The sequence below is a fragment of the Telmatherina bonti genome, assembly GCF_933228915.1.
Source record: "Telmatherina bonti genome assembly, chromosome: 24".
Lineage (NCBI taxonomy): Eukaryota > Metazoa > Chordata > Actinopteri > Atheriniformes > Telmatherinidae > Telmatherina > Telmatherina bonti.
In genome coordinates, this window is record NC_136633.1 from 30,470,332 (window position 1) to 30,493,115 (window position 22,784).

Sequence of the window (22,784 nt, forward strand, 5' to 3'; positions counted from 1 at the left end):
CCATTAATTGGCCATTATTGGCTGACAGAAGATATTGATTTTATAGTAAATGAAAGGGAACGCATATATTTGGTCATTTGATGAATAAAATAATTTCAGCTAAATAATTTAAATTATTGAAATGAGCATGAAAACACTGATTATTATTTCTGAATGTCAGTTTCATTAACTTTCTGACATTTTCCCTCAAATTGATTCCAATTCATTTTTAAATGTAAAGCTAAAGTAAAGTTTTATCTTTACAATAAAACTAATAAATTTTCATGCCGGTAGAACTATATTTAATGGAACATCATGTTGGACCCGCAGATATATTACACAATTACACAGAATATAGATCCAACATTTAAAAGGATCGAAAGTTCCTCACAACGTCAGTCATTGTTTATTAAACATTTTCCATCCTGTGTTTAGTGGATTTAAAGAAATGTACGATTTCCCTCACATCAATGACTCGCTATGCTTAGAGCTTCGAAAGGTTTGTGAAAAGACTGAACTGGATTTCAGCTGGACTTTAAACTAGAAAGAAACCAAACAAACCTCTTAGATTAAAAAGGTTTTATCCACATCATGGCGTTAGAATAAAACATCTTCAGATAACTCCTATTTGCCGTCTTGCTCGGAGTTGATAAGGTTGAATCGAGTCGTTTACAACTGTTCCATGTTGGCTAACCATTAGCTCGTTAGCTAATTCTGTGTAAAACTAGCTTAATTCTGAAGTTCGACAACCGTTAATAACATAGCTGGAACTTGCGTACCTCTCAGTAAGAAAGCAACTGATATGTAAGTTAATCAGTTGTAAAGGATATCTTACGGCGTACCGAAGCCGATGACCTGATGGAGCTTCCAGGCAGCCTAGATCATGTAATATAAACCATGTGGATTACCGTTGTTTCAATAAAACCACAACAAAGACCCCCCCAAAAATCCCAAGCTCAGCAAAAAGGTGTTATTTTCCTTAAGTTTGAGGGCGGTTCAAGTCGAGACAGGTACCTAAAGCACCTGCCGTGATGAAAAAAACTAAAATAGAACGATTTTGCTCCCACTATAGATGACGTTCCATCGATCGAGAACACATCTAGTACATTCATCGTCACCTCCTCGCGATCGGTCCTGGCCAGCTGAGGTACGCCTAACACTGCCGGATTCTCCTCTCAGATCTTAGTGCTTTACGTCAAGATATCTTGAGGTACTGTACAATTTACAAATGCTTTCCTGAGTGTTGTTTGTTCTAATACGTTTGTGTGTTTTGCAGACGCAGGATGACGGGAAACGAATGCGAAAGTCTGCCACCCCCCAAAGGATCGCGGCTCCTACCAGGACAATGAAGGATGATTGACCACCACCGATGGCGACTGTTTGTTTCATCTGGGTTTGTTTCAGACTCACTGCTGAAGGTTTAAAGCTCTTAATCATCGTCAGTTCATGCCATGAATGTAGATTGTGAGGCAAATTAGGAAAAAAAAAAATCAGAAAGCACCACTTCAGGCACTTGGAAAGCCAACTGAATCTCAAGGAGGACAACATAACTATGTACACGTGAACACTGGAGCGTCTCTCATGAGCAATGTGTAAACAATGCCTGGCTTTCGTCAGCGTTGAGCGTTCTCTTCGGATCTTTCGCTCATTAACTGCAAAACCTGCCTGTAGTCTCATCAAACCAGGTTCCAGGGAGCATGTAAACCCTGCTTGTGAGAACACAGTGGGCCTGTGTTGGCCTCCTGGGTGCCCTTCCCTCCAGCACAATGCTTTTGCCCTGAGGGGAGGAATCGTGGAAGCCTCTTCTTCTCAAGGGCGGTCTCTGTCTGCTCACTGGCTGCAGCCGAACATTTTGTTCCACTCTGTGTAAGTGTCAATCTCTTTTTGTGATATACTGGCTTGGAATTTACAGCAGACACTGTCTATGTCCTGGTAGGTGAGGGGCCTCATCTGGCCCCTGGGCATCATGCTCGTCATGTCCATGCCCTGTGCAGAAACGTGTAACAAACCTACGAGGGCATCCTGGCAGAGTCTGGCCAGATCCAGTCCAGAGAAACCCTCCGTGCGCTGAACCAGAAGGGCCAGCTCTTCCTCGCTCAAGCAGTATTTGTGCTGAGACTGGGCCAGGACCTGGTTCAAGATCTGGTGTCGGGCCGTGCTATCCGGCAGGGGTACCAGCACCCTCCGAGCAAAGTACCTTCGCAGTCCTTCGTCCATGTCCTGAGGTCTGCTTGTAGAGCAAACCACCAATACTTGGTTGCCCCCGTCCTCACCTGAACCAAAGAGAAGCGAGTCCAACTGGGCGAGCAGCTCCCCCTTCAGCTGGTTGATGGGACTCTCTTCGCTGAGGTGTGCAGACAGGAGCATATCCACCTCGCTGATGAACAGTACTGATGGCTGCCTACAGCGCGCCACCAGGAACGACGCTCGGATAATTTCTCCTCCATCGGCAAGCCATTTGGTGGCCAAGGTGGAACCACTGAGTTGCAGAAACTGCGCCCCCAGCTGACTGGCCAGGCAGCGGCTAAGCAACGTCCTGCCGCTGCCCCTGGGGCCAAACAGCAGCACACAGCGGGGGGCCGGTCCCAAACCGCTGAACATGTCCGGGCGCAGAATGGGCCACAGGACCTCCTCTTTCAGAGTCGCCTTGGCCAGTTCTAGACCGGCAACGTCGTTCCAATCCACTGGTGGGCCCAGCTGAATGATCTCAGAGGTCACCATCTCCAGGAGGTGGGGGTCGCAGGTTTTCAGCTGCTCCTCAGCAGGTCGGGAGGAGGATGTGGATGAAGAGGAGGTAGGCCCTGCTGCCGAGTGGGACATGTGGAGACGATGATCGTCAGCGCCTTGCTCGCTGAGGGATGGGGAGGTGAAGCTTGCAAGAGACTCTGCTGAGCGGGAGCCTCCCAGGCTGGAGGAGACGTAAGCTGGGGGAGTAAGCGGTCCGCCAACTGCCTGACCGCCGTACTTCCTCTGCTGCTCTGACGGCATCGTGGACGGTTTTTGAGGATTAAAAGGTAAAGACGACTTCTCTGTGTTCCTGTCAAATCCGCCGCTGGAGCTGTTGGAGGCGCTGTTGATGCTGCTGCTGTCCGCCACCCTGTACATGGGAGACTCAGCTGAGCTCCGAGCCTGGGCGTAACCAAAGTTACCGTAAGACGAGTCTATCTCGCCCTGACTCGTCATGTAGAAAGCTTTCCTCTTCAACGTGTTTGAGGAGCTGCTGTTCAGAGGGGTAGGAGCGATCGGGGTCAAGTTGTGGCTCTGGTAGGGGTATCCAGGTAAAGCAGAAGAGGGGGGGAGAGGCGTGGGGGCAGCGATGCCAGAGGGGAGGTAGGACGAGGGAGGCGGTGCTCCTCCAGGGCTGTATCCTGGCCCCACTGAGCTCTGAGCTGGGTAACCTGCTGGGGGGTAGTTATAACCAGACAGGTTGGGGGAGCCTCCAGTATAGGCTGGGACTAAAGTTGGGTGCGAAGGTGGAGGAGGGGGCTGCAGGAGCCCAGAGCTGTGCAGCGGGGAGGGAAGGGCCGGGGTGGGGGCGGACTGGGAGCTGTAACTACCGTGCAGGTACGAGCCGCTGTACGTAGGGCCGTATTCCTGAGAGGGCATGGAGGACGAGTGGAGGGCCGTTGCCGAGTGGCTCCCACAGCTGCTGCTGGAGTAGCTGGGCTCGCTCAGCGTGCTGGAGGCCAGGCCCGGCGAGCTGCACATGCCCGACACCACCTCCGTAGCGGCCGCCACCCCTCCCTTCCTGATAGACACCCCCTCTGGGATGCAACTCATTGGGTACACCCCATCCTGCCAGGGCTCCGATTCGCCTTTCCGCCCATTCATCCCCCCCGGGACGCCGGGCGCCTCGGGATACGAACCCGGCATCTCGAGGATGCCAGAGTACTTCTCAGCATACTTCTTCAGCAGGTTGGAGGCGGTGAGGGCGGAGATGTCATCATTGGCCCAGGCGTACTGGTAGGTGGCGGAGCGTTGCAGGTGACCAGGTACCGCCCGGTAGGCCTCGGCCTTGTGCGCTGGTGAGCGGGTGGTGGAAGAGATGTCGAAGTGCTGCTCGGCCCACTGGCTGTGCTCGGGGGTCCACTGCATCTTTAAGCCTGAAGGGAAAATAAGAGACGCAGTCATTAATATGAAATAATTACAGCAACAACACCTTAAAAACGGGTGAAATTAATCCGAATCGCCAGGATTTTGCACAAACTTCTAAGTCTTGAGGCCTGCGACCAAAATGACACCGCAAAGAAACATCATGATAACCCGGAAAGATGTGAACCCAACTATAAAACCCCTTCATCGCCATGGAAACCAGCAGGACCTTCATCTCCACGGAAACCAGCAGGACTTTCATCTCCACGGAAACTAGCAGGACCTTCATCTCCATGGAAACTAGCAGGACCTTCATCTCCATGGAAACTAGCAAGACCTTTATCTCCATGGAAACTAGCAAGACCTTCATCTCCATGGAAACTAGCAGGACCTTCATCTCCATGGAAACTAGCAGGACCTTTATCTCCATGGAAACTAGCAGGACCTTTATCTCCATGGAAACTAGCAGGACCTTCATCTCCATGGAAACTAGCAGGACCTTTATCTCCATGGAAACTAGCAGGACATTCATGGTTGCTTTAAACAAAGCCCGAGTCATAGAAGCGTTGGCGGAATTAGCAACGCAAGAAAAGAAAAAGTTGATGCAACACTGAAGAGATTTTATGAACATTTGCTTTATGAACTGCGTAAAAATTATCGTTTATTTTACAAAAAAATGTACCGTTAAGTTTTGACGGACAAGAATTACGATCTGCTGGTGTTTCCATTAAACAGTGTTTAGCGCGTAAGTTTCAATTGTCTTAAAATCTCGTCAGCTTGATGAGATTTTAGGAGAAGTACGGCCTATGTTTGTTCCACACTGCGCTATCCATACCGGAAACGAACTAGTCACGACACTGACTTCATGTTTGGGGACACATAAATGCAAAAAAAGTTTCACTTTTGCCATGTATTTCTCCATTAAAACATCTGAAAAACCACTTCATGAGAGCGTAAAGACTTTTTAGCGATGGTTTTTTTTAACGTAGGTGTTTCCATTTGTTGTTTTTTACTGCGATATTTGGTTTTGGTGCAGTTCTAGGTGTAAAGGAAACACAGCCAGTGGTGAGTATACCACAATATGATGACGCCAACATGTGTCTGCTGCACCTCTGCGGAGGTCTGGTAACGTTCATTTGACTCTGGTGAGTTGGAAAACAGACCAAACTTGAGCAACGACTTAAAACATCTTTCATGGCAGTGAAAGCAGGCAAATGGAGATGAAGCGAAGCAGGAGGACTGATCTAGCATCGGCCGTCTTCAAGTGGACCCATCAGAACCCAGCGTGACATATATGATACTTCCAGAGACATTAGGCATCACTTTCTGGTACAAACTTTGCTGAAAATCATGTGGAACACGATCCGATTCTTGTCTTCTGCCCTGAACGGACCCAGAACGCAGAAGACCATAAACATTTTCACACATGGTGATAAACGGGAAATATCCCTGAAAATTGTGATTTTACATTTTGTTGAAGGGACAAATTAAAGACCTCATATTCAAGAATTGGTCTTGTCTGATGGTTTTTTATGGGTTGGATCTTTATTGGTTAAAGATCCTTCTTTGGCTTCAACATCGTTTCGCTGGAAACGAGCAGATCATGGAACCTTCCAGGCTTTAGATGGAGCGTCAACCAGGCCTCAGCGTCCCTTCGTTTGTCGTGTTCACTCGTGGAACGTCTCGTACAAAATGGCTGAAGGCGATTTGTACAGACAGAAAAACCCATTTAGGTCCAAACACAAGGACATCCTGGACGTCTGGCACAGCGGCCATCTTCCTGCTGGTCTGACGGGTTTATTGGTCTCGCTGGCCGACAAAGCTCAGCAGTTTCCCCACAGAAAGACGTGAAACTTATTCCCCGTTTACGTGTCTGAAACAGTCAAACATGTGCATTGTTTTCATGTTCCTGCTGAGGACGGCGCTCCGGAGGTTTCCGTGGACATCCAGGCGTTCCTGGGTCGGAGGAAAGTCATCCAGTCACCACTAACTAGTGGTTCTCTGTGGAAGATGCTGCGTTCAGCTTTTTGTCCTGAATGACGTAATTAGACGAGAGGCAGCATGTTAACTTCTTCATGTGGCGAGGACTGGGCGGCGGCGCAGGTAGAGCGCGCTCCGATGGCTGCTTACGGCACACTGATGCACCCCGGCCAGACCAATAAGACGGAGGCTTGGAGGGTCACTCTACAATCCCAGCTCATCTGAGGCTGGAGATGGGTCTGAAAAGTCTCCTCGCCGAGCCAGAAAGCAACGCACGCACACACACACGCACACACACGCACGCACACACGCACGCACGCACACACACGCACGCACGCGCACGCACACGCACGCACGCACGCACGCACACACACACGCACACGCACACACACACCCCTCTGTTCATTGTGCTTCCTGCGTCAACACACACCCAGAAAGCCGTGCTCTGGGTGTGTGTTGACGCAGGAAGAATCTCTGGCTGCACCGAGGCGTGCTGTAGCGCACACGCCTGCATCCACTGACCCAGACGGACAAACACGGCGCGGTGGCGAGCTATGAATTACAACACATTGTGTCTCAGGCTCAGTTCCTGTCTGCAGCTCCACCTTGACCTCCTCTCCGTCTGCCTCCCCCCCTTCCTTTCCTCCATCCTCACCTCCTTTTCTTCTGACTCAATCTATTCTGATACATATCTCCTCTCCTCACCCCCTTCCTCCTCTTATTTACTCCGGCTTCGCCTCCACCCGTCTCACCTGGCTCTCCTCTTTATTGCCTCGGGAGGCTGGAGAGCCACTGTTTCCTTTAATCCCAGCCAACGCCATCTGCAAACAGTCGCACGGCGGCTCCGTCCTCGTGTCGCTATCAAAGGCTGGACGGGGCGGAATCACAGCCGCCGCACGGCGGATTGAACCCTGTTTGATTCGACTTAGTGCACACAAATAAAGGATAATAACGGTGTCGTTTAGGCTGCTTCCTCCGACTTATTGACTGGCAGTAGTTGCTGCAGAGCCCCCCCCCCCACGGCCGGGGTCTGCTGAGCAATCCTGCCGATGCAGGTCGGCGAGTAAAGCGAGCCGCTTGGTGAATACATTCACAAAGCAGACAATGTCTCCTCCCTGCATCCGTTTCAGCTTCTGCAAACCCGCCGAGGGAGGAAAGACCACGTCAACGCCGCTTTCCGAGGCCTCTGTTTGTTTGGTAACAACCCAGGCAGGGAGGAGGGAATCCCCAGACTCCCCCTTCCTCACACCCTCCTCGCTAGCCGCCTCTCCACAGACACCCGTGGCTAATTAGCAGAATGGCGATGTGCTAATTGTGTTAATTTACAACATTTTAGCCGAGGGGAGTCGTTCGAGCCCGTCATCCTCCCGGCGTGGCGAGGAGCCTGAAAGTTTCTATCAGCTGGGAGGCAGATTTACAGAAGCAGCAGAAACCACGGTGGAAGATCAGAACAGAAATATTTTAACAGCAAGCTCTGAAATCAGACAGGTTTCTGCAGAAAAAACGGCTTTTTAACAGGATATTAGATTTAAACCATTTCTTAGTAACTGGAATAAAAATAATCCTTGCTCTGTTTCATCCAGATGTCTTTTTATTCCTGAAGGGAAACAAAACACTGGGAGGAAAGACGTGTAAAAAGTCTGAAAGAGAAAATACCGAACCAGGTCGTTTAACACCTCAGCAGAGACAAAATACAGAAAGCAGCAAGTTTACACAACATTTTATCCTCTCCTCCATCAGCAGTTTGTTACAGACCTGTAAATACGCAGATTCACCAGCACACGTTTTATGTGCACCATCTCATCCTAAACGTCTGTTTTTATAAAGACTGTAAACAGCAGGTCGTCCACACATCACGTGTCGCACGCCGGACTGTTTTCAGGACTGGAGGCGACACGTAAAGGCATCACAGAACACACTGAGGACAGATCACCTCTGCTTCTGATCGCACACACCAACCGATCGGCTTCTTCACACACTATTCCACATCTGGCTGTCAGACATGACTTGACTGTAAACACGGTGGACAACATGGAATGACTCGTTTTCAGCTTCTTCCTTTAAAAAAAAAAAAAAAAGCACAAAAAATAAAAACCATCATGGAAAAAGTCCCGGAGACGGCAGGAATGTTGGAAGTATTACAGATAGCTTGGGAACGGGGCTGTGCTAGCATTAGTGTTAGCAATTATTAACGGTGTTCCTGCTTTCTGTAAAGACTGAACTAATGGATTACTCTTCCCATCATGACGTCATTACTGCACGGATTAAAGGTTTTTAGCGTCACTTTTATCCAGAATCAGATTCTCTCTCTGGTAGGACTTAGCTAACGCTAAGACCGCAGGCTCCCACATTAGCAGCTAATGCTAAGACCGCAGGCTCCCACATTAGCAGCTAATGCTAAGACCGCAGGCTCCCACATTAGCAGCTAATGCTAAGACCGCAGGCTCCCACATTAGCAGCTAACGCTAAGACCGCAGGCTCCCACATTAGCAGCTAACGCTAAGACCGCAGGCTCCCACATTAGCAGCTAACGCTAAGACCGCAGGCTCCCACATTAGCAGCTAACGCTAAGACCGCAGGCTCCCACATTAGCAGCTAACGCTAAGACCGCAGGCTCCCACATTAGCATCTAACGCTAAGACCGCAGGCTCCCACATTAGCATCTAACGCTAAGACCGCAGGCTCCCACATTAGCAGCTAATGCTAAGACCGCAGGCTCCCACATTAGCAGCTAACGCTAAGACCGCAGGCTCCCACATAAGCATCTAATGCTAAGACCGCAGGCTCCCACATTAGCATCTAACGCTAAGACCGCAGGCTCCCACATTAGCAGCTAATGCTAAGACCGCAGGCTCCCACATTAGCATCTAACGCTAAGACCGCAGGCTCCCACATTAGCGTCTAACGCTAAGACCGCAGGCTCCCACATTAGCGTCTAACGCTAAGACCGCAGGCTCCCACATTAGCGTCTAACGCTAAGACCGCAGGCTCCCACATTAGCGTCTAACGCTAAGACCGCAGGCTCCCACATTAGCATCTAACGCTAAGACCGCAGGCTCCCACATTAGCATCTAACGTTAAGACCGCAGGCTCCCACATTAGCATCTAACGCTAAGACCGCAGGCTCCCACATTAGCATCTAACGCTAAGACCGCAGGCTCCCACATTAGCATCTAACGCTAAGACCGCAGGCTCCCACATTAGCATCTAACGCTAAGACCGCAGGCTCCCACATTAGCATCTAACGCTAAGACCGCAGGCTCCCACATTAGCATCTAACGCTAAGACCGCAGGCTCCCACATTAGCATCTAACACTAAGACCGCAGGCTCCCACATTAGCATCTAACGCTAAGACCGCAGGCTCCCACATTAGCATCTAACGCTAAGACCGCAGGCTCCCACATTAGCATCTAACGCTAAGACCGCAGGCTCCCACATTAGCATCTAACGCTAGGACCGTGGCCACCACCATGATCAAACAACAACAAACAATGAGAACATGATGAGAAAATGAGAAAATAAATCAGGTGACAGACTGGTAAATATTGTATTACAGATGTAGATGTAAATGCATCAGATCAGATTAGTACAGTAATATGATTACTCCCATATATGTCAATAAACCAGTTCATTGAAAATAGTTATAATAGAGAAAAAATAAAAATGTGTTCCATAAATATATGTAAATACAGTTGAAACTTAGGGCATCTCTGATAGATGTCCTTTTCAAACTATTGGTTCTGTATACTTAACTGCATAACATTCTCATTTTATATCAAAATGAAACTAAATGGAGGATTTTAATCAGACGATGATTAACTTTTAAACCAAGTCAAATGAGGAAATATGGTTTTATTCACATTTCTGTTGCTTTAACTCTGAAATTCAGTCCAAATGTTTAATAGATCAAAACATTTCTGGAACTGTAATGAATATTATAAAAAGAACTAAACCAGTCTTATTTACCTGTTGGTTTGGTATGTAGAGACAAAAATAGGAGTTTAATTTCCAATTTTACCTAAAAAACAACTTTATATTAACTTTTCCAAACAATTGCTAATAAAAACATATATTATTATTTTTGTGCAACAGAAAAAGACAAATTCTTATTATTATTAAATGTTTGTAGAAAATCTGTCTTGTGAACATAAAACTGGTCCTAACGGAGACAGTCGAGCTGATAAATAGCCTGGAAATGTAAAAAAAAATAATAATAAAAACCTCTAAAAGACGTTAAAAAGCTTTAATTTAAGCTTCAGTTGTAAATTCTGTTCAGACATTTAACAGAAAATGTTTTAGTTCGGTAACGGCCTTCATTCTGACGTGAAATCATCTGTTTTATTTTCATTTTTAGTTTCCTTTTAATTGATTTTTATCTTAAAAGAACAAAATGTTTACATGTAGTTGATCACCACTTCTTGGACAAACAGATAAAAACTAAAAGCAGTTTCAGGAAAACCTCTCAAGCTTCATGCTGAATGTTTATGAATCTTCTACATTTCCACATGAATGTTTCAGGCTTCGTGAGATTAAATACGACTGGAAGGTAAAAGCAGCAGTGAAGCAAACAAACGACGAGGTGCAGCGACGTTTACAGCCTCAGTAAATTTAGATTTGCTCCTGCAGGAGCTGTAACGAGTGCAGCTCCTCCTCTCCGCGACGCTGCATGTCGGTCCTCGGAGTCGTGCTGCTGCAGAAACATCCTCCGTTTTCACATCATACATCCCGTCCACACGGCAACAAGCTCTTCACATAACCTGGCTTTTATACCGCGACAGGATTAAACAGAATTATGTCTTAAATGAGACATTTTAATAGAATTAATACCATGTTTGCTTTATTTGGTGTTTCATGTGAAAAGCAGAAGATGGAGAACTTCTGGCTGATTCCTCTGCATGCTGATGGGGGGCCGAGGCGCCCCTCCATCACACAGGGAGACGTTCATACGCAAGCAAAATTCAAAACCAAATACTGATAAATTAAATCTAAACATGATTTACATGAGCACAAAGACAAATATAAATATTTGGAAAAAGAAAAAATACTTTTTATTTACTAAAAGATGAAAAATAAATTCTAGATTTAAGACCAAAATGACTAAAATGTAAAAAAGATGATTTGTGAAGACAATAAAAGATTGAAAAATAAAGTAAAAGAATAATGATTACATGAAAAAAAATTAATGAAAAAAATATATTAATAGACTAAATTCATTCTCATACAAAAATAAAAAATTATACTTATAAAAAAGAAATTAGAACAATGAAAAATTATTTTTAACACCATTTAAGAATTAATCTTAAATTGTGCAGAATAAAGCAGTTGTGCAGCTAACATCACCTACATGAAAAAGTAGATCTGGATTTTAGATCACAAGAACTTCTCAAGTCAGAAAATGTCACGTAAAACCAGATGGTTACAGACGTGACCTGTTTTTATCTCCGAGGACGGCGTCTGCTCGCTTGACGGGCTGAACAGCCGAGTTTCCCAGCAGTTGGGATGAAACCATGTGACTGATCATCTGCTGAATGATCACAACGCTGCATGTAAAAATAACTGCAGATTATAACAGGTTATAAAGTAATGAAACCTGAAACGTCCCTTTCCTCTTAAAAGATGCAATCCAGAAATACGGAACATCAAAACGAGCTATTTTTAGTTTTTCTGCACTTCGACCACGGCGGCCAGGAAGCAACACGGCGAGTTCTCGTCTCAGACAGGTCAGCCGACCCCACGCACCTGAGTCAGGCCGCCGCACATCCACAACCTCGGATCCACATGCGACAATCATGTGAAGAACATGTGAATCCAGAGCGTCACATTCATGTGTACATGTGAACACATCACATGCAGACATGTTCTGGAACAATTTCATTCACATGTGAATCACATGCAAAAAAAATACCGTAAAAATGACGTAAATGTGTGATTCACATCGTTTCACATACTCACATTTAGTTCATGTGTTTGTACACGTGTCCACCTGTACAGGTGTACATGTGAATACCTGTACAGGTGTACATGTGAATACCTGTACAGGTGTACATGTGAATACCTGTACAGGTGTACATGTGAATACCTGTACAGGTGTACATGTGAATCACACGTTGTGGCTTTTCTGTCATGTTTCTCTACAGCAGCAGCTCATGTCATGTTTGACTTCAGGAAGCAGGAATCAAGTAAAAACTTGTTCATTTAAAGCAGTTTTTACTGCGTTGCATCAGAATTGACAGTAAAAATGCAGCCGATGACTCGACTCGTTTCTACTAATAGAAACACACTTTGTGTCATCATGGCAAAACCAGCAGGCGAGGAGCCACTTTATACAAGTTTAATGTACGAAGTAGCTGTCTGGACTGAAATGAGCGGTCAGTGTTTATCCCTGAAAGTTTAAACGGATGATTAGCGCTGAGGCTTCAGGACCAAGCTACATGCAGTTAGCCGAGCAGCTAGCTGCAGATAAGCTCAACTCTTTCTAAACCATTACATCTAATTGCTGAATATCTCCTACTATAAAATGTAGAATTAACTAACTGCAGTAAAATATTACCTTTGGAGTAAGATAATATCTTCACCAGCAGCAGCTACTTCCTGGTTGGGAAGGCTAACACCTTTAGCATTAGTTAGCAGCTTGTGACGCTCTTCAGACCGAGCGACTGTTTTTAGCCCCAGTTAAAATCAAAATGATGTCTCAGGACATTACAGAAAACAACAGGTTACTGAAGAAATGTGGCATTTTGGTGTTTATTTTTCAGTATTGATGGTGTGTGGAGCAAAAGAGCTAGGTCTGAAGCAAGGATGCTACCAGACACTGTTCACCACTTCTGCTTCCATCATTCTGCTTCACTGTTCTGAACTACAAGCCGACGTGGAATTTTACATTTCGCCGTTTTCATTTATTAGCTGAGAAACACCAGAGCGTGAGCGAGGAATGCAGGTCTGCTGAGAAGAAAAAGCAGACATGGATGGTGCAAGTCAGGACGAAACCATCAATAAATCTCTGACCTATTTCGGAGCGGAGGATAAAATGCCCTTGAGAGATGTGGAGGATACAGTTCACACAAAAACTGCCTCCAACAAGTGATTTTCATTCACTAGCATCATCCTGAAGTCCCCGAGCTGCAGTCGGAGAGCTGACCTCCATCAGAACCACCAGAACCCGTAAACTTTAATCCAACAGGAAATATTTAAGACGAGCTGCTAGCCTAGCAGCTAGGGATTTCCGTGCTCGCAGCACCGGTTAAAAGTTGTTCGTAACATTTTTTTGTAGATTTCATGTAAAAATACAAGTATGTAAAGTACGTTTGATACGTGTTGATTTATTTCCAATCATAAATAAATCAACAGTGGAGATAAATTTGTTTCTTCCACAAAGGTGTTTAATCATCCGTTAATCCAATCGCAGCAGTCTGAATCGTAACAGAATCAAACGTGAGGTAGCTCGGATGGCACACGCCAACGGAACTCCATATTCAGTACCTTCTCTTCTGCAGCTATTGATTATTTGGATACTGCTTAAAATGGCACTATAATCAATCGATTGACGGGATATTTGTCTTTAAAGAGAATTATTTGTTTATCCATAAATATCTGCGTTGTTTTAGACGCGAACCTTCTGCCTGATACTGTTTATGCGACACAGCAGATCAGTATTTTATCGTTTTTATTCTGTTTGTTCAGTCATTTACAGAAGAGTCTGTAAAACCAGAAGCAGCGCGGCGCTTCGACCTAAACGTCTAAAACAAACCTGCTAAACGTCCAGTTCTGTTGTCCTCGTGTTAAACAGCAAATGCTTTCTAACGTAACTAAAATTAGCGCTAGCTTTAACCTGCAACGGACCAGGGGAAGGAAAACAGACACAGCGCTGGCTGTTACCAGCGGCGACCATGTGGTCGCTACCGGCCCGTTGGCACGCCAACAGAATGGCCGAACTTCCGTCTGCTGGAGGTGTTGCTGCTTCCTGCAGAGATGCTAATGCTAGCTCCGAGTCAGGCTTGATATTTTCTCTGGCTAGCTCCAGACCTCCCGTCGCTTTTCTCTGTTTATTCATCACTTCCTGCTGTAAACAAACAAACTGCTTCTGACACCAGACGGAGCGCCTGCTTTCCATCCTCCGTACCGCAACCGAATCCCGCGCTTGTCCATTGACTGCCATGAATCAGCAGGGAGATGAGCGTTTCTGCTTTACATGTGAGAAAATGAAGAAAATAAATAAGGAGTGTGAAGACGACAAAGCAAGCGGAGTGTTTCCTGACAGACACGAGTCAGCCGGCCTTTCGTCTCCATCAGACTCCATTATAAGCAGCGTTTAAAGGAACACAAATCTTTTTAATTCCATCATTAATAAAGATAACATATATAAAAAGAGTGTGTCAGGATCCATCAAGGCTTTCATCTCTTCTATAATGAGGTTAATACAGAGACGCGGTGATTACCCCTGCAATGCAAATGAAGGCCAAATGATAACTTGCACTATTTAAATAAGGTAATAGCGATTACTCTACGTTATTCAAATGAGGAAAGACGCTTTGAACTGAGCGCTTTGAACTCGCTGCTCCTCCAGAACATATGGAGGAGACGGACTTCGCTTGCATTCAGGCTGCAGCCTCTAATTCAATGTGATGTAAACCGGGGCAACCAGCGAAGCAATGTCACCGCATGTGATGCTGAAGGCTGGGGGGTGCAGCCAGGGGGGGCTTAATGCAACCCTTTGCTTGCCTGGAGCAACCTTGAGAGTCATTGAAAAAGTTATTGTATTTAATGTGAAAAGATTGAAAGATGAAAATGAACACTTGGATCCGACGGCTTTTATTAGCAGAAAGCATCAAGGCCCTTCGCTGATCTGGACACAAAGAGTCCTGATGCTTCCGGAGTCTGATTCCAGCTCTGATACGGCGACAAACGGCCTTCGCTGGGATCGCAGTCACACCTCCGCCCTGCAGATGAAAGCTCACAACAGATTTACAGGAGAATTAGTTCCATTCATTCCTGTTTTTCTGTCTGACTGCAGACATTTAATGAAGCCGAAACGTAATTAAGCATCAAACCTCATCTGACATAAAAACCATCAGTCCATCAGGACCAGCAGCGTGGAACTGGGATGGTCATGTGACCCTCCAGATGGTCATGTGACCCTCCAGCTGGTCTACGGAGGTTTTCCAGCGTTTCTATCCGTCCAGGAGGTCTACAATCCAGATGTAGTGTTTATTCAGAGACTCTAGATGGTAAATCCACCATTATTGATCACATCTTCATCACCATCACCACCATGTTGCTAAGAGACCTCTATTTTCACCTGGACATGATGATGAAGACACTTCCTGTCAGACTTTCCACCAATCAGAGAGCTTAAACTGACGGTAACGTCCAATCAGGAGCAGCCAAAGATCAACAAGTGATGAGAAAAGCAGGAAATAATGATCCTCTATGGCTGGAATAAAGCCAGGAAGATGTTTGGGATGCAGCTGAGGTGGAGGTGCTGCAGTGAGGACAGCAGGTAGATAGTAGCAGGAAGACGTGGAGATGAGTCTTTATGCTGCTTTATCTGTTCATATGTTCATTTTACATCATTTTAGCCTCAGAATCAGAAGGCTGAGGCTGAAAACATCACGGCTGCGTGGAAACGTCACGGCTGCGTGGAAACGTCACGTCTGCGTGGAAACGTCACGTCTGCGTGGAAACGTCACGGCTGCGTGGAAACGTCACGGCTGCGTGGAAACGTCACGGCTGCGTGGAAACGTCACGGCTGCGTGGAAACGTCACGGCTGCGTGGAAACGTCACGGCTCCGTGGAAACGTCACGTCTGCGTGGAAACGTCACGTCTGCGTGGAAACGTCACGTCTGCGTGGAAACGTCACGTCTGCGTGGAAACGTCACGTCTGCGTGGAAACGTCACGTCTGCGTGGAAACGTCACGGCTGCGTGGAAACGTCACGTCTGCGTGGAAACGTCACGTCTGCGTGGAAACGTCACGGCTGCGTGGAAACGTCACGGCTGCGTGGAAACGTCACGTCTGCGTGGAAACGTCACGTCTGCGTGGAAACGTCACGTCTGCGTGGAAACGTCACGTCTGCGTGGAAACGTCACGTCTGCGTGGAAACGTCACGTCTGCGTGGAAACGTCACGTCTGCGTGGAAACGTCACGTCTGCGTGGAAACGTCACGGCTGCGTGGAAACGTCACGTCTGCGTGGAAACGTCACGTCTGCGTGGAAACGTCACGGCTGCGTGGAAACGTCACGGCTGCGTGGAAACGTCACGTCTGCGTGGAAACGTCACGGCTGCGTGGAAACGTCACGGCTGCGTGGAAACGTCACGTCTGCGTGGAAACGTCACGTCTGCGTGGAAACGTCACGTCTGCGTGGAAACGTCACGGCTGCGTGGAAACGTCACATCTGCGCGGAAACGTCACGGGTGCGTGGAAACGTCACGGCTGCGTGGAAACGTCACGTCTGCGTGGAAACGTCACGTCTGCGTGGAAACGTCACGTCTGCGTGGAAACGTCACGGCTGCGTGGAAACGTCACGTCTGCGTGGAAACGTCACGGCTCCATGCTGACTCGGAGTAAAACGGTTTGGCTTCTTCGGGTAATTTCTATAATTCATAAACAGACCAGAATGAAGCTCATGTTTTTCGCGTCTTTTGGTGTGTTTACATTTAATCGTCTGGATTTGTCAGGAGTTGGGAGAAACAAACAGAGAGCATCATTGCACTCATCTGAAACAAGAGAAATCTCCTTCTGAGCATTAAACCCCCCCCCCCCCCCCCCTCGCCAGCAGCCTCCACATAGAGAAGCCTAATCATTCTCATTATGTTTGGCGTCCATCTGCATCAACAGAGCTGCCCATTACTGTGTGTGGATATGCAGTAAACAGCTCTTTAGAGAGAGCTAATGAGCTCTTTTAAGTCTGTCTGCCATGTGATTCTGCAAGCAGGGTGTCGGAGCAAACTGCCCGTTTCTGTAACGTCATAATTAAAAGCTATGTGTTGGAAAAGCGACGCCGGCGCCGAGCTGCCGACTGGCTGCTTTGTTTTAACATAAACACACACAAGGGAGAGCAAAAATACACGACGTTGAATTAAAACAGGAAATCTGTTCCGGCACGTTGGAGGAGGATGAAGAGGAGGAGGAGTGTGACAAGCAATAACTTCATCAAGACGGACCTGTTTGCACCGACCACCTGGGAAATCTAACCAGCCAGTTATTCAAATCCTTATCAAACGCGCCAGAGGACATCTTTTAACCTCTCAATCACAGCGAACAGATCGCAGCGTTGCTGGAACTGTGTGTCTGACAACCTCGGGACGGCCTTGTTAACCTCTCCATGACCAGACCCCCCCCTTCCCAGCAGGCAGCATGAGATCCGACAGAACCCAACATGTTAGCAGACGCCAGGAAGCAACATGCTAACATGTAGCATAGCATCAGGAAGCTAGAAGTTCCCCAAACAGACACCAGGAAGCAACATGCTAACATGTAGCATAGCATCAGGAAGCTACAAGCCCCGCTAACAGACTCCAGCAGACACCAGGAATCAACATACTAACATGTAGCATAGCATCAGGAAGCTAGAAGCTACGCTAACACTCCAGCAGACACCAGGAAGCAACAAGCTAACATGTAGCATAGCATCAGGAAGCTAGACGCTCTGCTAACACCAGGAAGCAACATGCTAACATGTAGTGTAGCATCAGGAAGCTAGAAGTCTGTAGGATTGCTTATGTTTTAACCAGGTTAACAGACTACAGCATGTATTTCTCTAATAAAACTTCAACTGTCTCAGATTCTCAGATAACTTCAGCAGCGATAAATCTGAACCAGCAGATGAACTTCTTGTTCCAGAAGCTGGAACTGCAGATAAAAGTTTGACTTTGTTGTCTTGCTGCTGCGCTACGTTTAGCTGTTAGCTCTGCAGGACGGCGTCCTGCTAGGTGGGCGGTAACGTTAGCCATTTTAGCGCAGTACATACATGTGCTTTTCAGTTTCCAGCTCAGCTTCCTGCAGACGGTGGGATCGAGCAGTCCTTGTCGTGAAGATGTGCTTCAGTCATTTTGCACAGGAGGAAGAATAAAATAGGCCTCGTCTAGAAGAGGTTAATGAGTGCGACGAAGCCACGGGCTACATCGCACTGGCACACAACCTGCAGCACAGAGTCAAATAATGTGATTAGGTCCTCCAAAAGGATTAATTATCAAATTAGTCATGAGCTTACGTCGCTCAGACTGAAGCAACAACTAAACCGACTTCATTGGTCTGGAAGAAAACCTGCAACAAAGGTTTCAATTTGTTCAGAAATAAAGAGGCAAACTGTTTTTATCGACTCTGACAGCCAACAAAACTGCCCTTATTCTCATTTTTCCTTCTGAAAACGGCTCGAATGCACATCTTTGAAGCCTGGGATTGAAGCTTCGCTGCAGTTTAGCGTTAGTTTGTTCCAGAACAACAACAACAACAGCAGAAAGAGGAGTAAACACGGGAGTTCAAAGTCTAGACGGCGAGCAGTGACCAGGAGAGATGAGCTGTCACTAACTCAAAGACGGTGAAGACGGGAGGGAAGCTGCTGCAGAGATGACAGCTCATACCAAACTACCTGACAAATGACAGCCGCTTAAAAAAACAAGAATCTAATATTCATTGTAATCCGTGACCTTCGACCTGCCGGCGGCTCTGACCGCCAGACTTCGCTTCGTCTCCACGGCGAAGATTTAAACACATTCAGGCGGATTTTCAGGACGCTGGCAGCAGCACATCAGCGTGAACCTGCATGGTAAGCGCCACGGCGAGCTGGGCGCCACGGCGAGCGCCACGGCGAGCGCCACGGCGAGCTGGGCGCCACGGCGAGCTCAGCGCCACGGCGAGCGCCACGGCGAGCTGGGCGCCACGGCGAGCTGGGCGCCACGGCGAGCGCCACGGCGAGCTCAGCGCCACGGCGAGCGCCACGGCGAGCTGGGCGCCACGGCGAGCTGGGCGCCACGGCGAGCGCCACGGCGAGCTGGGCGCCACGGCGAGCGCCACGGCGAGCTGGGCGCCACGGCGAGCTGGGCGCCACGGCGAGCGCCACGGCGAGCTGGGCGCCACGGCGAGCTCAGCGCCACGGCGAGCGCCACGGCGAGCTGGGCGCCACGGCGAGCTGGGCGCCACGGCGAGCTGGGCGCCACGGGGAGCGCCACGGCGAGCTGAGCGCCACGGCGAGCGCCACGGCGAGCGCCACGGCGAGCTGGGCGCCACGGCGAGCTGGGCGCCACGGCGAGCTGGGCGCCACGGCGAGCTGGGCGCCACGGCGAGCTGGGCGCCACGGCGAGCTGGGCGCCACGGGGAGCGCCACGGCGAGCTGAGCGCCACGGCGAGCTGGGCGCCACGGCGAGCTGGGCGCCACGGCGAGCTGGGCGCCACGGCGAGCTGGGCGCCACGGCGAGCTGGGCGCCACGGCGAGCGCCACAACTCCCTTAGAGTTGTTTAAATGGACAGTGTCTAAATTTCCCTTCAGCAGACGCGCTGGTGAACGGGCGGGTTAAACGGGCAGGGCGCAGTTAAACAAACGCTCCAGATCAAGGAAATTGTGCGTGGCTTCTTTTGTCATTCAGAGAGGAAATTGAGAGATATTCGGCTCCGAGCCGCTAGCGCCGCATTCATCCATAATGCACTCAGCCTGTCCGTCAGATACTCCATTTCCTGTGACTAGCGCAGCGTGCCTAATCACCCAGCACACACACACACTCACACACCACCACACACACACACACACACACACACACACACACACACACACACACACACACACACACACATACTCTCACACTCACACACACTCACACACCACCACACACACACACACACACACACTCTCACACTCTCACACACACACACACACACACACACACACACACACACACACACACACACACACATACTCTCACACTCACACACACTCACACACCACCACACACACACACACACACACACTCTCACACTCACACACCACCACACACACACACACACACACACTCTCACACTCTCACACACACACACACACACACACACACACACACACTCACACACACAGAAACGTCGGCCCGCTGAGGCAAACAGATTATTCTTATCTGGCCAACAAAACATCTGTAAAGACTCTCAGCACCGCGGCGCTCCAACGGTGTCGCGACCCGACAGCGTTGCCACGGCGCCTCTTCATCACTCAGAGGAAGCAACGCTTCTACGCGCCACGATGGCGTCAGCAGCAGCAGACACGGCAAAACACCGACTGACGTAAAGAAAATAAGTCTGGATTTCTATGTTTCACTGAAAACAGATTACATGACACGTTTAGGTCTTCCTCTGATCAGTCGTTTACTCTGAACAGAGTATTGAAGGAAGTGAAAATGATGATGGTTTTATGGAGATCACGGAGGTGGAATCGTGTTTAGGTGTAAAAAGTTAAAACAGTGAAAAACATTTAACAAAGTCAGACTTTTATCATCAACGGAAGCTAAAAACGAATATTTATGACTCCTGTTTGTGACAGAAATAAATAATTTCTTAAAACTGATTACATTTATGAGAAATTGTTGGAAATATTTAGGATTTTTTTAAAGATTTTATTCATTAATGAATCTTTTAGAAGAACTTATTAGCAGCTGGTGATTCGTGGAGGCTTTTATAATGAAATGAGTCAATAAAAACATAAATAATTAATAATAATGTTATCTTCTCCTGCACACACACTGCTTGTATTGATCTATTTATTTAGTTTCAGTTGTTTATTTACTGAGAACAGTTCAGCTTAATGAACATCCGTACCAACACTGGATTATTACAACGAACGTTTGTTGCATGCGTGATCACTGAGCAGGAAAGAAGGCAGAAGAAAAAACAAACAAACATACAGGAGATGTGTGTAAACAACATAAATAAAACAATTCCAGGTTTAATGTGTCTGCAGAAAGATCTTAAGACGTTTCGGTTTCTGACAGTAAAACGAGGCTCCAGAAAACCTGAACGGCATTTTCTGCTTCAAGTTCACGTCAACGGAAGCTCATTCACGCCACGTGCACGCAAATACGTTGACAGATATTCTCATCATGATTAGATTTAAAGCCTGAATGAGACTAAGTCCACAGTGTATGTGTTATAATGTGTTTGTTGCAAGTTTGTTCTCTTACAGTCATGAAAAGTTGTTGGATGGTAGTATCAAGAACCTTGTTCCTGTTCTGGACGGTAGTATCCAGAATGTTGTTCCTGTTCTGGATGGTAGTATCAAGAACCTTGTTCCTGTTCTGGATGGTAGTATCCAGAACGTTGTTCCTGTTCTGGATGGTAGTATCAAGAACCTTGTTCCTGTTCTGGACGGTAGTATCCAGAATGTTGTTCCTGTTCTGGATGGTAGTATCAAGAACCTTGTTCCTGTTCTGGATGGTAGTATCCAGAACGTTGTTCCTGTTCTGGATGGTAGTATCCAGAATGTTGTTCCTGTTCTGGATGGTAGTATCAAGAACCTTGTTCCTGTTCTGGATGGTAGTATCAAGAACCTTGTTCCTGTTCTGGATGGTAGTATCCAGAACGTTGTTCCTGTTCTGGATGGTAGTATCCAGAATGTTGTTCCTGTTCTGGATGGTAGTATCCAGAACCTTGTTCCTGGTCTGGATGGTAGTATCCAGAACGTTGTTCCTGTTCTGGATGGTAGTATCCAGAACGTTGTTCCTGTTCTGGATGGTAGTATCCAGAACGTTGTTCCTGTTCTGGATGGTAGTATCCAGAATGTTGTTCCTGTTCTGGATGGTAGTATCAAGAACCTTGTTCCTGTTCTGGATGGTAGTATCAAGAACCTTGTTCCTGTTCTGGATGGTAGTATCCAGAACCTTGTTCCTGTTCTGGATGGTAGTATCAAGAACCTTGTTCCTGTTCTGGATGGTGGTATCCAGAACTTTGTTCCTGTTCTGGATGGTGGTATCCAGAATGTTGTTCCTGTTCTGGATGGTGGTATCCAGAATGTTGTTCCTGGTCTGGATGGTAGTATCCAGAATGTTGTTCCTGGTCTGGATGGTAGTATCCAGAATGTTGTTCCTGGTCTGGATGGTAGTATCCAGAATGTTGTTCCTGGTCTGGATGGTAGTATCCAGAATGTTGTTCCTGGTCTGGATGGTAGTATCCAGAATGTTGTTCCTGGTCTGGATGGTAGTATCCAGAATGTTGTTCCTGGTCTGGATGGTAGTATCCAGAATGTTGTTCCTGGTCTGGATGGTAGTATCCAGAATGTTGTTCCTGTTCTGGATGGTGGTATCCAGAATGTTGTTCCTGTTCTGGATGGTGGTATCCAGAATGTTGTTCCTGTTCTGGATGGTGGTATCCAGAACCTTGTTCCTGTTCTGGATGGTAGTATCCAGAATGTTGTTCCTGGTCTGGATGGTAGTATCCAGAATGTTGTTCCTGGTCTGGATGGTAGTATCCAGAATGTTGTTCCTGGTCTGGATGGTAGTATCCAGAATGTTGTTCCTGGTCTGGATGGTAGTATCCAGAATGTTGTTCCTGGTCTGGCTGGTAGTATCCAGAATGTTGTTCCTGGTCTGGATGGTAGTATCCAGAATGTTGTTCCTGTTCTGGATGGTAGTATCCAGAATGTTGTTCCTGGTCTGGATGGTGGTATCCAGAATGTTGTTCCTGTTCTGGATGGTGGTATCCAGAATGTTGTTCCTGGTCTGGATGGTAGTATCCAGAATGTTGTTCCTGTTCTGGATGGTAGTA

The 22,784-nt window shown here is 47.4% G+C and overlaps 1 protein-coding gene across 1 annotated transcript in view; it reads right to left on the reverse strand.

The window, feature by feature from the left end:
• Window positions 1-1,809: 1,809 nt before the first annotated feature.
• The window catches only part of LOC306773952 (fidgetin-like), a gene marked incomplete at both ends in the record, with an annotated part of 50,101 nt that continues 29,126 nt past the window's right edge, over window positions 1,810-22,784 (reverse strand). Inside the window, one exon of the mRNA XM_079263901.1 lies at window positions 1,810-4,082. Within this exon, the coding sequence (XP_079120027.1) occupies window positions 1,810-4,082 (2,273 nt within the window). The remainder of the gene's footprint in view (window positions 4,083-22,784) is intronic.